The sequence below is a fragment of the Rhea pennata genome, chromosome 2 (assembly GCF_028389875.1).
Source record: "Rhea pennata isolate bPtePen1 chromosome 2, bPtePen1.pri, whole genome shotgun sequence".
Taxonomy (NCBI): domain Eukaryota; kingdom Metazoa; phylum Chordata; class Aves; order Rheiformes; family Rheidae; genus Rhea; species Rhea pennata.
In genome coordinates, this window is record NC_084664.1 from 31,662,230 (window position 1) to 31,676,264 (window position 14,035).

Here is a 14,035-nt window from a genome sequence, read left to right on the forward strand (position 1 = left end):
AGCTGAAGAAAAACATTCTCAGGGTAGAAAAAAATGCTAAACTAAAAGTACAGATTAATGAGATCTGTAATAAACTTTACTCTGAAATAGGTCCAATCAGTTACTGAAGACATTTGATTCAAGAGAGATTATTGAAACTGTGGCATACGATCATTGTAGTAGAAAAAAATATAAATGGAATTATATAGAGAAAATCAAATTACCCATGGCATTCTCTTCCCATATTCCATGGCAGAATTATCGCAAAAATTAGTAAATGGTAATGCATGCAACAAAAAATATGCCGTATCACTTTATGTAAACATCTGCTTTCTTCATGCAAAATGCCTACAAAACTGTGACAATAATTTTTTCTAATAGCATAGTTTTACATTAGCTCAGTCACAGAAACTGTTAAACCAAAATCCATGATTTTGCAAGTGGAAGATATTCTAAAATTCTTGAAAGATTTCCAGCATAAATATTCCAAAGCCCAACACAGCTAATTAGTTTTCTAAAAACTAAGCTACATAGGTTTATTCCTTGCTGTGGTTCCTTGTTCTTTTGATGATAGATGAGAAAAGACCAGTTTTTGGAGGTGGTCCCATCAACATAGGTGCTTGGTTCTTGTGGGTTATTTTTATCTGGGGGAAGAAAGAAGAAAAATAGAGTTATTCCCAGAACTAGTTCAGCTCCTACATTCAAATATCCAAAATGCCTGAACAATCTTTAAATATGATTCCTGAACCATCTTCATTTAATCAAAGATGAAAGATTTTTTATTTATTTTTTATACATAAACATGTACATACTGTATTTTTATGAATATATACATATATATACACATATGGTATATATATGTACACATACTGTATTTTTTATGAATGATACTACATATGTAGTAAGCCAATCTATGTATAATCATTGTTACCACAAATACTTTAAATTACTGGCAATCAATATTATTAATCATATGCAATGAAATACATACCAGTAGGTGATCTTACTTTTTGAGTGTGAGTTTTATTGCTAGCTGTTGAATATTTTACATATCTACAAGGTGAATAATAATTTAAAAGCTGGAAAGGACATACATGCTGACAGAGCAAGTTGTTGCCTACTATTAAGATATAAGCTGCGTCTTTGTATGCTTTATTTATAAAGCTAATCAAGCTGTACTTCTCTTCTAATGTAAGCGACTGCTTAATTTCAAAATAACCATTATGAATGAAAGTCAAAAATTAACACACAAAAAAGGTCAAGAATGATGAACTAGCATTCTAATTTGTTAATTAATTGGTAATATAATAGACTCAAATATTGAAAAGCCTATTTAAAATACTTTGCAAGACTGCTCTAAAGCCACCCATTTTGATTTCTTTGATATAAAACTACGAATCACCTTAAATGAGACAACCTTAAAGTAGATTATGTCTGCAATTTTCTCTAATTCAAGTCTAAATTAGAGAAGACATTTTATGAATGTATGCTATGCTCAAAGCTAATTGAAAGCAATTATCAAAGTGGCATTTTGTCTGTGACTTTAAGATACATTGTAAGATAATAAATGATTCTCATTATGTAATAAAAAGGTCACATCTTGCCTTTGGGCTAGTGACGCTAAGAGTTTTTCAAAAGCAATCCGAGACATTTTCTTTAGTGAACTACGACTAATACAAGAACCATCACTTATTAAATATCAGTTGTCACCTGCATAGTACCCACATCAGAGATGGGTATTTCTTTCAAAAAGAAACACCACCTCATTAAAAACTGGAAAAATATATCTCTTAAAGTGCATACCTGACATTTTCAAGTTAAAATGAATATCCTTCACTTGTCATTCACTAATAGTAATGAAACAAAAAAATGTATGTCACGTGGAGAGGCTCATTAAAATATAGATCAGGACATTTCTTGGGGTAGAAATTTACTTTACAGTCTAAAGAGACAGAAACATAAAAATCTCAACAGAACGAGTGGGTTTATTTAACTGTATTATAGCCTTTACTTTATTCTCCAAATGTTCATTTCCATGCCACCTTAGTTCATTAGCCTCATATTTCATATATGACCTCTTTTTGTCAACACTGTTCATTAGCATCAAATTTAGTATATCATTTTTGGCAACCTAGATTACATTCACACAGAAAATAAGTCCTGCTTCCAAAGATTGGCATAAACATATTTTCTCACAAGAAATTCTGCTTCAGGCACCACTATGGAAGCCAAAACTGTAATTGGGATAAATTGGCATCATTCCATTGATGTCACTTTATACCAGCTGATGATCTGGTCCTGGAAATCCTCAAGGATTTCTGTAACTTTCACATCCTTCATAAGACGCACTCTGGGGCTCAGAGATAGTGATGACATCAACCAGAGCCGAAGGATCAATACTAAAGTAATGTGCAGCTGCTGAGAGTAAATTCTTCGAGATGCATGAGGGCTCAGCATATTGCAAGATTTGGCCATGTTGAGGGAATAGGAACGTCCTCAGAATTTCCTGTCAGAGGTAAATCATTGTAATTCTTCAAATGAAGAAAAGAGCAAAGCACAAAAGATGGCTTTAGCATGAAGAGGTGAAGTAATCCTGAGACCTCATACAGATTGCGTGTTGGATTGGGGCTGTTCAGTGCTGCTGAGGATAAGTGCAATTACATATTGAGAAAATATTTATCATTTGTAATGTTCTTTTTTGGCTTGAGCCATCTGTTTCAGAGACCATGACCTCTTCAGTATGTTGTATCCTATCAGCTGAGATCAGCTAAGATGCCTGAACATGATTAACCACTCATGCACATGAGAATGGAGTCCTATATACATTTCTCTGAGGCATATTTTCAACTCCTGCAAATTGGCACAGTTCCACTAGTTTCAAGTGTACATTATGTTCTGAAAATATAAAAATAAGATGTAAACTTGAAGTACATATTTTATGTATCCTTGGTAGCATAAGTTAGCATTACATTGGTTAACAATGATAACCATTGATTCTTTTAATTTCTTGCTGGAAAAATAGAGCTAAAAATCCTGATATTCGGGTGATAAAAGAGAGATCAGTACAATTGTAGTACACGCTGTCTTTACTGGACCATAGCAGCACCTTGCCTGAAATATGCTAATTTTATCTTTCTCAAGACTCTCAAGCACTGTGTTTCTGTGCTGGATTCTCACTTCTGCTTCTCTTTCCATACTAGCTGCAGTACTGGAGTTAGTGCTGTGAGTTTAGGGGATAACTGAAAAGTGAAGGTACACACTTTCAGCACTAAGGTGTCCAAAAGAGAAATAGTGTTGCAGATCAAAAGAAGGGAAGTAGCACTGAAGACTTAAGAGTGCTGCGTGGGAAACTGAAATGGACAAAAAAAAATAAAAATCTTTAGTTCTGAGTAATCAAAATCTAGTTAAGTCAAAAAGAAAAAATGGTATCTTACTGAGGCTACTTAGAGCTCTGTGTAGACTCTGTGTTTGTGTACATGAGGTAGCTAAAAAATAATTTTTACCATTCACTTCGTTTCCCTCGTTCAGCAAGCAACCTTACGTCTTCTGTATCAGAAACATAATTTTAAAAGCTTTAAATGAGATGCACTAGCTTTTTTGTTTTTCCTTTTTCCCTAGGTGAACCTGTGTTTAAAACTTGACTCAAAACAAAAGATATATAAAAAAAACAAGTTGCTCAGAAAAAAAAACCCAAAAGCTCAACCCTAAGCTAACTTATTTTTAGTAACTGATGATACCCTGACAGAGTCCTGCAAAATACTGTGGAGTTCTGTGAAAATAATTTTGGGGAACATTTACTCAGTTTTATTGAAAATATGGAATGGCTTACAGAAAATAAGGAGAGTGCTCTTAAATTTAGGGGAGAGATTGAAGTGCGGTTGGAGGAAAAAACAGGCAAAAATTTTATATGGCACAAATTTATATTTAAAAAACATCAAAAATATAGAAATAACAAAATTACATTTAGGAGGAAAGTAAATAGCCAAATGAATTGCTAAGATGTCATGATTTTTTGTTGAAAGCTCTATGTGCAACATTATAGGTTAAACTCAAGCTGTTGAAGCCAATGGCAAAACTCCCATTCACTAGCTGAAGCCAAGATTTTATTCTATGTGTTCATGATCACAGAAATTTACAGGACTGGTATATCTAGTAAATAGATTTAGCAGAAAAATACTGCATTTGCAATTTTAAAATCACTTTTGCAGTATTAGAAAGTAAGTGTATCTAATGATAGATTTGTGGGAAGGAAGACTAGATGCAATTAAAAAAAGAGCATAATTCTTAAAGGTATAGACGGTAATTGCTCCCTATTTGAAGACAGGAAATTTTCTAATAAAGGAGAAGCCAGAGTCTGTGATATTAAAAATGTTTATAAAAGCATAAAATGGACATTTATTTGTTTCAGAGCAAGTCAGGTTTTCAAACTGTGCCGTGAAGTCACATTAATACAATGCATTCAGTAAATAAAATGCACTGAGCGTTAATAATTTGAAAGTAATAACTATATCTTTTAGACCAATCAGTTTTCCTTTTGTGTTCATTTTTCTACAATATATGCTGGTTGCATATGTGCTCCTCACTTCACAGAATGCTTAAGTGCTTCATATTAATACAAAATATGGTGTTCTAAATACAGGTGCTAACTGGAATGCTAAATTACACCAGAAAATTGAAAACAGAGATAATCAATTCTGCTCATAATATTTCAATCAATATTACACAAAAATAGTATTATTTCTGTATTTTAAGGAGAGAAGGATAAACTGAAAGATAAAAACATATTAAGTTGGAGCCGGTAGTTCATGGCCACTTCGTTCTGTTTTTACCAGCAGGGCTTGGCTGTTGGTAGGTTTGATGGTAGGAGGAATTCCCGTAGCTGAGATGCCCATATGCTGCACCTTTCTTTCATGGGAAATGGATGGATGCAACACCTCCGTATCACAGGAGTGCCAGATACTTTTAACTTCCTATAGGTAGGTGATCAAGTGCTGTACAGGGTACCATGAAGGGAATAATATAGATTGTAGGCAGTACTGGAAGAAAAAAATTAACCTGTGACTTGTATTATGTGGCATTTGGTCAAATCTTTCAGATCTGGACTGGCGGTTTTAAATATAGCATTATGCAACACATCTTTTAAGTAAATTTCTTAACAATATTATTGTGCAAAGTGCAATCAAATCTAATCAGTTTGGCATTAATTAAGCTCTAATAATATACTCTAGCCTCTCTCCTAAGTAGTGTGATCCGCTTCCCCTTCACACAGGTAGATTGGAAAACATTATGGTGTCATCATAATTTTTAAACATACTGAGAAAATGACAGAGCTGCAAAATTAAAATAAATGATTAATGGCATTTTTTTCATGTTTTGTACTAATAGGTATCACTGAGGTTTTAAATTAATAGAGCTGTCAAGCTCAGGGTTGTTACAGATCCAGTGCTGAACAAAAATGGAAATTATGTATTCCACAGACACCTAAAGATGACACTTTGGAATATTTTAAATTTTAATTAGTAGGTGCAATTGTTTTTTCCCCCTTCCCCCTTAAACCACTGCAAATTAATTGGCAATTAGTCACAACTAATTCTTTTCTTAACAATCTGAACTGGAAAGAAAGGTACATTACACGTTAACATATTTGTCTGGGGTGCAGAAAGCACACATGCAGTAAATTGCTTTGTCAATTACAAAAACTACTGTTGTGAAATTAAGAAAAAATATGCATAGGTAAACAAAACTAATTAATGTGCAGTGTACCTGTGAGCACAAAAAATAATGCCCAGCTACACAATAAATTGTTAGAACCTCAGAAGAGCACTCTGGCCTAGAAACAGAAATGTATGCACATTCTTACTCAAAAGAGGGGGGAAAGATACAGCTTTTTATAATAACACTAAAAACTTTTTCTACATATCTACTTACAGCTTAACTGCGTAACAACTGCCTAATATTCTACTAACATCAGCCAGTGTAGCAAGGACCCAGTTCCTCTTTGCCCTCGAGAAAGATACAAAAGTCTCATTTCCCACTTTTTAAAAAGCTGTCCAAAAAATCTCATTACATTCACTGACATGGAAAGAGGATACTTTACAGACTGACAGGCGAGAAAACAGCTGCAGATTCCTCATGCCATCTATGGCGTGTGGGAGCCAATGGAGCTACATGAAAGCAAATCTGTGGCTCTTCATATTAGCTTTCTCACACAGCCCTGCCATATCATGAATATAGTTTTTTGATTTTAGCTCTTGTTTCTCTCTGGACTTAACTAGAAAGGTAGGATTTCAGTAGGCCCTCTGTGCTCAGGTTCATCACATCTTCAGGGACTGAAGGAAAGGCTAGAAAGAAACCATCCATTCATTCCAAACATATTTTCAAGTACATACAAATTATAATATTCTAAAATTTTATGTCTGAGGTTCATTAAATGGTTCATTAAATGGCTTACTAAAAATTTACCTTTCAGTAAATGATTCTAAAAACACTATTAGACATATGTTATATGTTTTCTTTTGGATGTCTATGAAACTCTGTTTCTGCGGTCCATTATAATGGCTCTCCCTAGTTTCATTCCTTCATTCAGGCAATATCCTTTCATATTCTATAAACACATCTACCTTCCACTTCCAGTCTGGTGATGCTAGCAGCTTGAGACTCTTTCAGACATGATGCCAACCAAGTCAGACACAGATGAAAGAACTGAAATCACAGTTATTTCTGATTAAGACAGAATATCTTTATAGATTTTTCAAAACAATACTAATAATTTATGTGCTTAAATGCAAAGATTATTTTTCAAAAAAAAAATCTGATAGGTGAAGCTAGAAGTTTATCAGATTAACTTGAAGTCTTTGAAGTTTCATTGCTATTAATGACCTGTTTGGAGATCAGGTGAAACTGTAGATATCTTTCATGTTGCTATATTTGTCTGGGAGAGCTCTGATAGAATTTCCTCTTCAGCTAATCAGACAAGATGTTTAACATAACATTAACATTATCATCTTTCCTTCTCCCAAAGACTCTTCTATAAAAAACAGTGAAAACAATACAATTTGACATTCAGATTATGCATCTTATTATACCAGAGCAGAGTGACTTTGTCAGACACTGCAGTCTGCGTATGTTCAACATACTGAAAATTCTGGATGGCAAGATGTCTAGAGCAGGGCCATTTATGTTTTTAAGTATGCACAGAACCAGCAAAAATGCACTTCTGCTCTCGTTTAGGGATGCTAGTGGCATGTGCAATAGAAGATGGTAAAAGACAGTAAATGAAGCACAGAGTATATTTTTGAGTACTAAAGCAAATCACAGGAAGAAAAATCACAAATCACACAGCTTCTAGGGGATCACTGTATTATCTATTACATTCCGCAATATTTTTCAGTCTACTCTGTCATTTTTGGGAACATAGTTTCTAAATGTTTGAGAAGGAACAGCTATTAGCAGCACGTGTGCTGTTTGTGTAACACTTTTTCCAGTCACAACGGAGAAGTAGCAGAGTTGAGCTTGTTGATTGCATTCTCACATCAACAGGAAATAAACTTCAAAGCCTGCGTTTGCTGATGTCAACCCATACATAACAGGGATTTGATACAGAACTTGTTTTTCTTAGTCTGCTTAATGGAATCAAGCAGGAGAATTTTGATCAGGACAAACTAGATTTCTTGAAAAACGACTTGAAAAATCTAAATGCAAAACAGAAGAAGACTTCTGAGTTTAACCACTTGTACCTTGGGACAGAGTTGAATCAATACTTGCTGTTAGAATGAATTTCTTTTTCACTCCAGTCTCTGTAATTTTTATATCCGCAAGAACTACAGAACTCAGGTGACACTGAAGTTATAAGTAGCTTCTCTTGTTTCCAAAGAGGTTCTACTAAGCCAGTAGGGACTGAGAGACTATAGACCTGAATCCAAAATGGTCTCACAGATGCCAGGAACTCAGCATCAGGACACCTAATTTGAAGATAAATGCTACACCAGAGTGTAATCCACAACTCCTGTGTAAGATCTTTAGGTTCCTCACACTTTACAGAAACATTCACAAGAGCCAGTACCTCAATATACCTGATAACTGTGGATATTCTCAATCTTATCCCTCAGCAGGGTTTAGATATGTGATTGGCACACATCATTACCTAAGCACAACTCGCAGTCTACAGATCCATCCCAAAGGGGCTACTCAGCTCACTGAGTTCGTGAGATCACTGTGCCAAAATGAAATATGGGTTATTTCAACTACTATCCTATTAATATAAGCTAACATTAGCCTATACTAATACGCACCTTCCCCCAGTAGCCTACATATAAAAATGTGAGTCCAGAGCTAGCATGAGTATCTTGTCACCACATCACAGTGCATGATGTATGAGTGCTGGCAGCTCTATACACGGGCCTCAGTTCGTTGTAAGAGCTAGGGAAAGAGACTTCCTAAGAGATAGGGAGGGAAAAAGGAAAAAAACTCTCATATATTTCTTAAGAAACAAAAGTCCTACATTTCTTTATCTGGTTGTCAAGATTTTCTCCATTTAAATATTAGTAATTGCTCATTCACTTGCAGGTAATTCTGGGACAACACTGATTATATCTGCAGAGAAGAAAAAAACTCATGACTCTCATATTGTTCTCCATATTTTTTATGAAATCTGAGCTCTTACAGGTTCAAATACCTGGCTACACAGTTGGCTATACTTAAAGATGTGTTTTGATTTTATGTTCTCTTCAGCCTCTGGTCTAGGATACACATCACTGAGAGACTTATTGGAGAGAGATACTAATGGAGTGTTTTTAGAGCTACACCTTATTTTTTTTGTCTATTAAGAGTTATTCAAAGAAACTGCTCTGAGCAACCTCCTCCCCATTCTATACTATTTAGAGGAATAGATGTGTCCCTCCTGTTTACTTGCCCTCATTTCATACATGTGGGCACAGAAACATCATAACATAAGGGATTAATTTCCTTCCCTTCTCCTTTATACAATAAGGGTTTTTAACTATTATTTATCTTGAATGATTCAATCAGCACATTCAAAACCAGCTTTAAACAAAATGTTCTTGCTATGCGCTCTCTAAGGTAAATGGAAAGTCTTCCTAAATTTTATAAGAGTTATTAGTCACATACATTTTAGCACCATAACTAATATCAGGTCTTCCTCAGCAATCAATAGTATAAACGTGATAGTTCATCACACACACACACAAAAAAAAAGATGACACTAGATAACAGGATACTGGGACTGTACTCCCTAAGCATTTTCCAAAGTTTGAAATAAATGATATCATAATAATGCCCATCTTTTTACTCTATCCCAACCTGCGGAAAAGAACAGCATGACTAATTAAAAATGCAGTGGGTGTGAACTATATAATAATGCTGTGTGAAGATGCTACTTAAGTAAATTAAGTTAATATTGATGACAATGGTTGTCTTTTTAATCACAAATATTCTGTTTCTGTCACTTAAGAAGCAAAAATAAATAAATCAGTAAATGCTTCTGACTGAAATGAAAATAGTGCTATAAAGAAAGTTTCTGAATTACCATTTTTGTTCAGCACCCTTCTCAGAGATAAGAGTATACTTACTGTGCAAGGGGTCTGCATCCAAGGTTCCCCATCTATCTGCATAGGCAGAGACTTGCTGGTCCTAAAGTAATATATTTCATTACATAAGTAAAATAACTAGACAAAACTGATAAATTTAAGTATTAAAGAGACATATGTATGATGGCATAGACCCATATAATCCTGATTTACCCTAAGATTCTGTATAATTTCTGGTATGGTGAAACATGCCAGTAAAAGTAACTCTCCTAGTAGGAAGCATAAGCAAGCCTTAGCTTCATTTTCAACATACAAAACAAAAACATAGCAAACATTCACACATCTTGTTAGTAATATGCTATTCTCTCATGGGAGAATAGTCTCTAATTTGTGAAATAAAGAGTGAATTATGCAAAAACAACCCTTCAGGCATAAACTTTATTAACTGAAAAGATAAAGAAACCTCTGCTATTTTTGGTAACTTAGATTGAATGCTATGAAGGAAATAGGAAATATACCTTATCTCTATGATCAGTGTTTGCTAGAACCATAAAAGATGTTTTCATACTTTTGTCTAACTCCAGGTTAGACAGAACATTCTCATAACATGTGACAATTATATTCAGAGCCTTTAACTTACCATGTTATAAATTCAAATTGTTAGTAAAGAGGCACTGATTTTAACATCAAGCATCACTTAACATCAAGTATCCATTTATATATCCATGTACACTTTTGGAACCACATTGAGTAAAGTACAGATAATTAGAAAGGAAAACGAAAGGATTATCTTTTGGGGTCTCTTACAACCCTATATTTTTGTGCTATAATGGTTTCCATTCAGACCTATTGGAAATAACACAGACTAAATAATTGAAGAAAAAAGAATCAGTTGAGCACTCATGATGTCAGTAGAAATTCTGGCTTGGACCCTGAGAGTTTGTGAGCTTAATCATTGTCACCTATGGGCATATGTAGATGAAGCAAAGAATGTGCAATGAGCCTTCACTTCATAGCTTGAGACAGCTACATTGGTGGTCCTGCAATCTCTTGGTATCCAAAGAAGGTTGGCAGGAAGCATTCTCATTTCTCTTCTTTATCTACATGACAAAATACTTTGAATATCACCCAGTTCTTCAGGAGATTTTCAAAAGTACACTAGGTCCTTTAGAAATCCTACTTATTTTATTAAAGTTTTGATTAATGCTCTTCAATAATTACCTTACTTTATGCCTCATTTAGGCTTCTTAGACTTTAATTTATAGCTTATGATTCTATTAAAATTTTGAAAACATACATTGAAATAAAATTTGAAAACATATATTAATAGCTCTTAATAATAATATTTTGATGTACAACATTTAATTTTACAAAAGAAAAACAGGATCACAGAGGAAGAGCTAAAATGTTGTAAATCCCCGCTCCTACCAGTCCTGAAAATTTTTGTCTCTCTCTTTCCCATGCTTATCTAATCCAAAAGTTAGAATGATTTTTTTTTCCTTAACAGCTTTCCTATATTTCCTTTACTGTAACTCTCGTCACTTTTAGCTTAGTAAATGATAAAATACAACTAAATTAGTGTGCTCCACTGTTCATAGCTTACACATGCCAATGCATTTATTAATAGTGACTTGTCAGTGTTCTGTAAATAACAAATAAATTAGACACAGAGTACTTTGACTACTAAGGATCAAAAATATGCTTTACAAATACTAATTACATGCTACTATTCCTTGGTGAGGAATGCATTAGAAATGGGTTAAAATTTGTTAAAGTGATGTTAAATGACTTTTTGCTCAAAATTGCTTAGAGTCTATATCAATACTAAAATATAACATGTTCATGCCCTACTCTTTTGCTCCAACTGCTTGATATTTTTTCCTCAAAAGATGAAATGAGAGTTGAATACAGATGAAGCCTTAATATAAACACCCTCTTTCTAGCTTTTTGACACCTTTAAAGGAAGGAAAACATAAGGGCAGAGAATATGAATAGAATAAATATTCTTTATTGTTTTAAATTACTACTATTAATATAACAATAATACTTTCATGTACTCCTGACTATTAAACCACCAAAATGAACCGGTACTGTATGCAACATTACTGTTCATTGTATGCCATATTACTGCCATATTAGAGACGCCAGTACCTGATGACAACAGATGAGCACTGGGCAAGCCGTTTTCCAGCACTTTTCAGGCCTGTATATATCTGACCCATCTCCATAGCTCCTTCCAGACCAACAACTTCCATAAGTTGGTCACTTAGATCTGAAAGAGTTGAAAATTGTTCCATTAGAAAAATTATTTTGTCTAGAAATGATTTTGACAGTGGTCATCTTAACTAGTAAAATTTTTTTTCAGATGATGAAAGACAAAAGATGAAGTGAACAGAACTGCAAAAGTGATTAAGGTGATGATTCCTAAGCAGTGATTGCAGCTTTCAGGCTGGGCACATGTGGGCCTGTCATCACACCATTCTAAAATATCCTGACCAAAATGATTCTACAATACAGTAATACTCTTCCTGATTTATTTTAATACATACATACAAAACTAAGAATTTTGTTATGAGAGAAAACAAGAAAGACTCCTTCATGATCTTTATGACATGACTATTTATTATTTTTATTATTTTTTGCACCGAATTTTTGCCTCAATAAGTGCACAGATTCATTCCAAAAAGTGCAGAATTAAACTTGTATCAGCAACTATTCATCTAGCTTTTTTGAACTTTGGAGTGCCTGTTTGCAGCCACTTACATATTTTTGTTTTACATTGCTTTTTGATTACATAGCATTTTGGCACTAAACTTCTAAAAATATTTTAAAAACAAAGTGCTTCTGGCAAAATAAATGTTAGTTTGTTTGACTGCAAGGAGCAAGGACAAATTCTATCTAGAATTTCAGATGTGAACAGAGATACAACCAGAAACCTGAACAGTAATATAGCAGTCTGTTTTGAGAAGCAACCAACAAAGGTAATGAAATCTTATTCAGAACCAGCTAAGATGTTTTGTATAAAATATTCTACATGCTCCAGTTTAAGTATATGTTGCCAAGACCAGATGGACAAAGCGAAGAAACAATTTCTTAGCACTATATTATGTGTGTTTTATAGACTAGCTGGTAATATCCATGTTTATGAAAGATATGCTACTTGGTGAAGCAGAGATGAGCTAAAATGTTACTCTATCATTACACTGAAGAACAAAAGAAAAAGAGCACATTACTCTTTGTATATTTTAAACCCTCCAACCTTTAATGAAGGTAGAATTTCATGCTAATTATCATATCTTTGAGGCAAGCCCAAAGTTTCAAAGGGAGTCTTTTCTGTTCACTTCTTTGGGCTTTGAATGAAAGTAATTAAATGAAAGAAGTACTGTTATAGGAAAAAAATGAAGTATTAAAAGCAAATAGAATTTATGGTCTGGATTATTCTGCTTCCATCCAGAAAGACTGATGCTATCCAATGTCTTCCTTTCTATTAGGTTTTCTTAGTATTACTTGCTATTTTAATTTTCTCATCAGGGTGAAATCATTTTCATATAATATAAATGAAGCAAAAATAAACCCAGTTTTTCCTATTACAGAAAACAATAACATGGACAATAAATTAAAATATATAATATGATAGATTTTAAATATGCTTTTTAATAGTTTGCATGACTATAACACATGTAAGCCTAATTTTATATGTTTGACTTTCTGCTGAATTGTTTGTTTAAAGGATGGCATTCTTTTAAAATATTTTCCTTGAAATTATTCATACCCTTTGAATCTTCACTCAGATTTAAACATCAGATTTTCCTGATATCCATAGAGATTTAATTTGGAAAGTCCTACTCATTTGTAAAAGCTTTTAAATTATAAAAGCACACAGACTTTTATAGATGTACTAAATCATTAAAATGTTTCTAGCCAAAGAAAACATCAAATTCCTATTCACCGGGTTATTAGAAAATTATTATTTTTAAAAATGGGAGAATAATTAAGAACAGATTTTTATTACTGACAGCTCAGGCAACATATGCAAGACTCAGAATACTGACATTTGCAATGATATAAATTTGATGCCTCATTTTTCAATTGCTGTGAGATTAGTGCCAGTGACAGCAGTTAACTAAGGGCCAAATCCTGCCCTTTGATCCTCATCACATATCTCCAAAAATACGGTATGTTAAACACTGGAAGATAGAACTGAACAATGCTCTTATATACCAAAAGAAGTCAAGCCTTTTAAAAAACTTCGCATTTGCAATGGCACATTCCCAAAGTTGGGTTATTTTAGGCCAAATATGAATATTTTTAGCAGCAAACTTAACTTAAACATAAACTTCCTTCAAAATCAATTAGGACTAAAGCAAATGTAACATGCAATTAACTTAGGGTTAATTTTTGCTCCTGCCCTAGCTAATATATTTGACCTGCATGGATCTACATAGCCAACATACATTTCAACAAATGATTCAACTCTGTTGACTTTGATAAAAGCTTGGAGTGAGCAAAAG

General features: G+C 33.7%; 1 protein-coding gene across 6 annotated transcripts in view; it reads right to left on the reverse strand.

The window, feature by feature from the left end:
* Positions 1–220: 220 nt before the first annotated feature.
* Positions 221–14,035, reverse strand: part of DGKB (diacylglycerol kinase beta) — a 323,266-nt gene continuing 309,451 nt past the window's right edge. For all 6 annotated transcript variants that reach the window (XM_062567785.1, XM_062567783.1, XM_062567787.1 and 3 more), the window contains 3 exons: positions 11,676–11,796; positions 9,567–9,627; positions 221–623 (listed from right to left, as the gene is read on the reverse strand). In XM_062567785.1, coding sequence (XP_062423769.1) covers positions 516–623; positions 9,567–9,627; positions 11,676–11,796 — 290 coding nt within the window. In that variant the 3' untranslated portion in view covers positions 221–515. The remainder of the gene's footprint in view (positions 624–9,566; positions 9,628–11,675; positions 11,797–14,035) is intronic.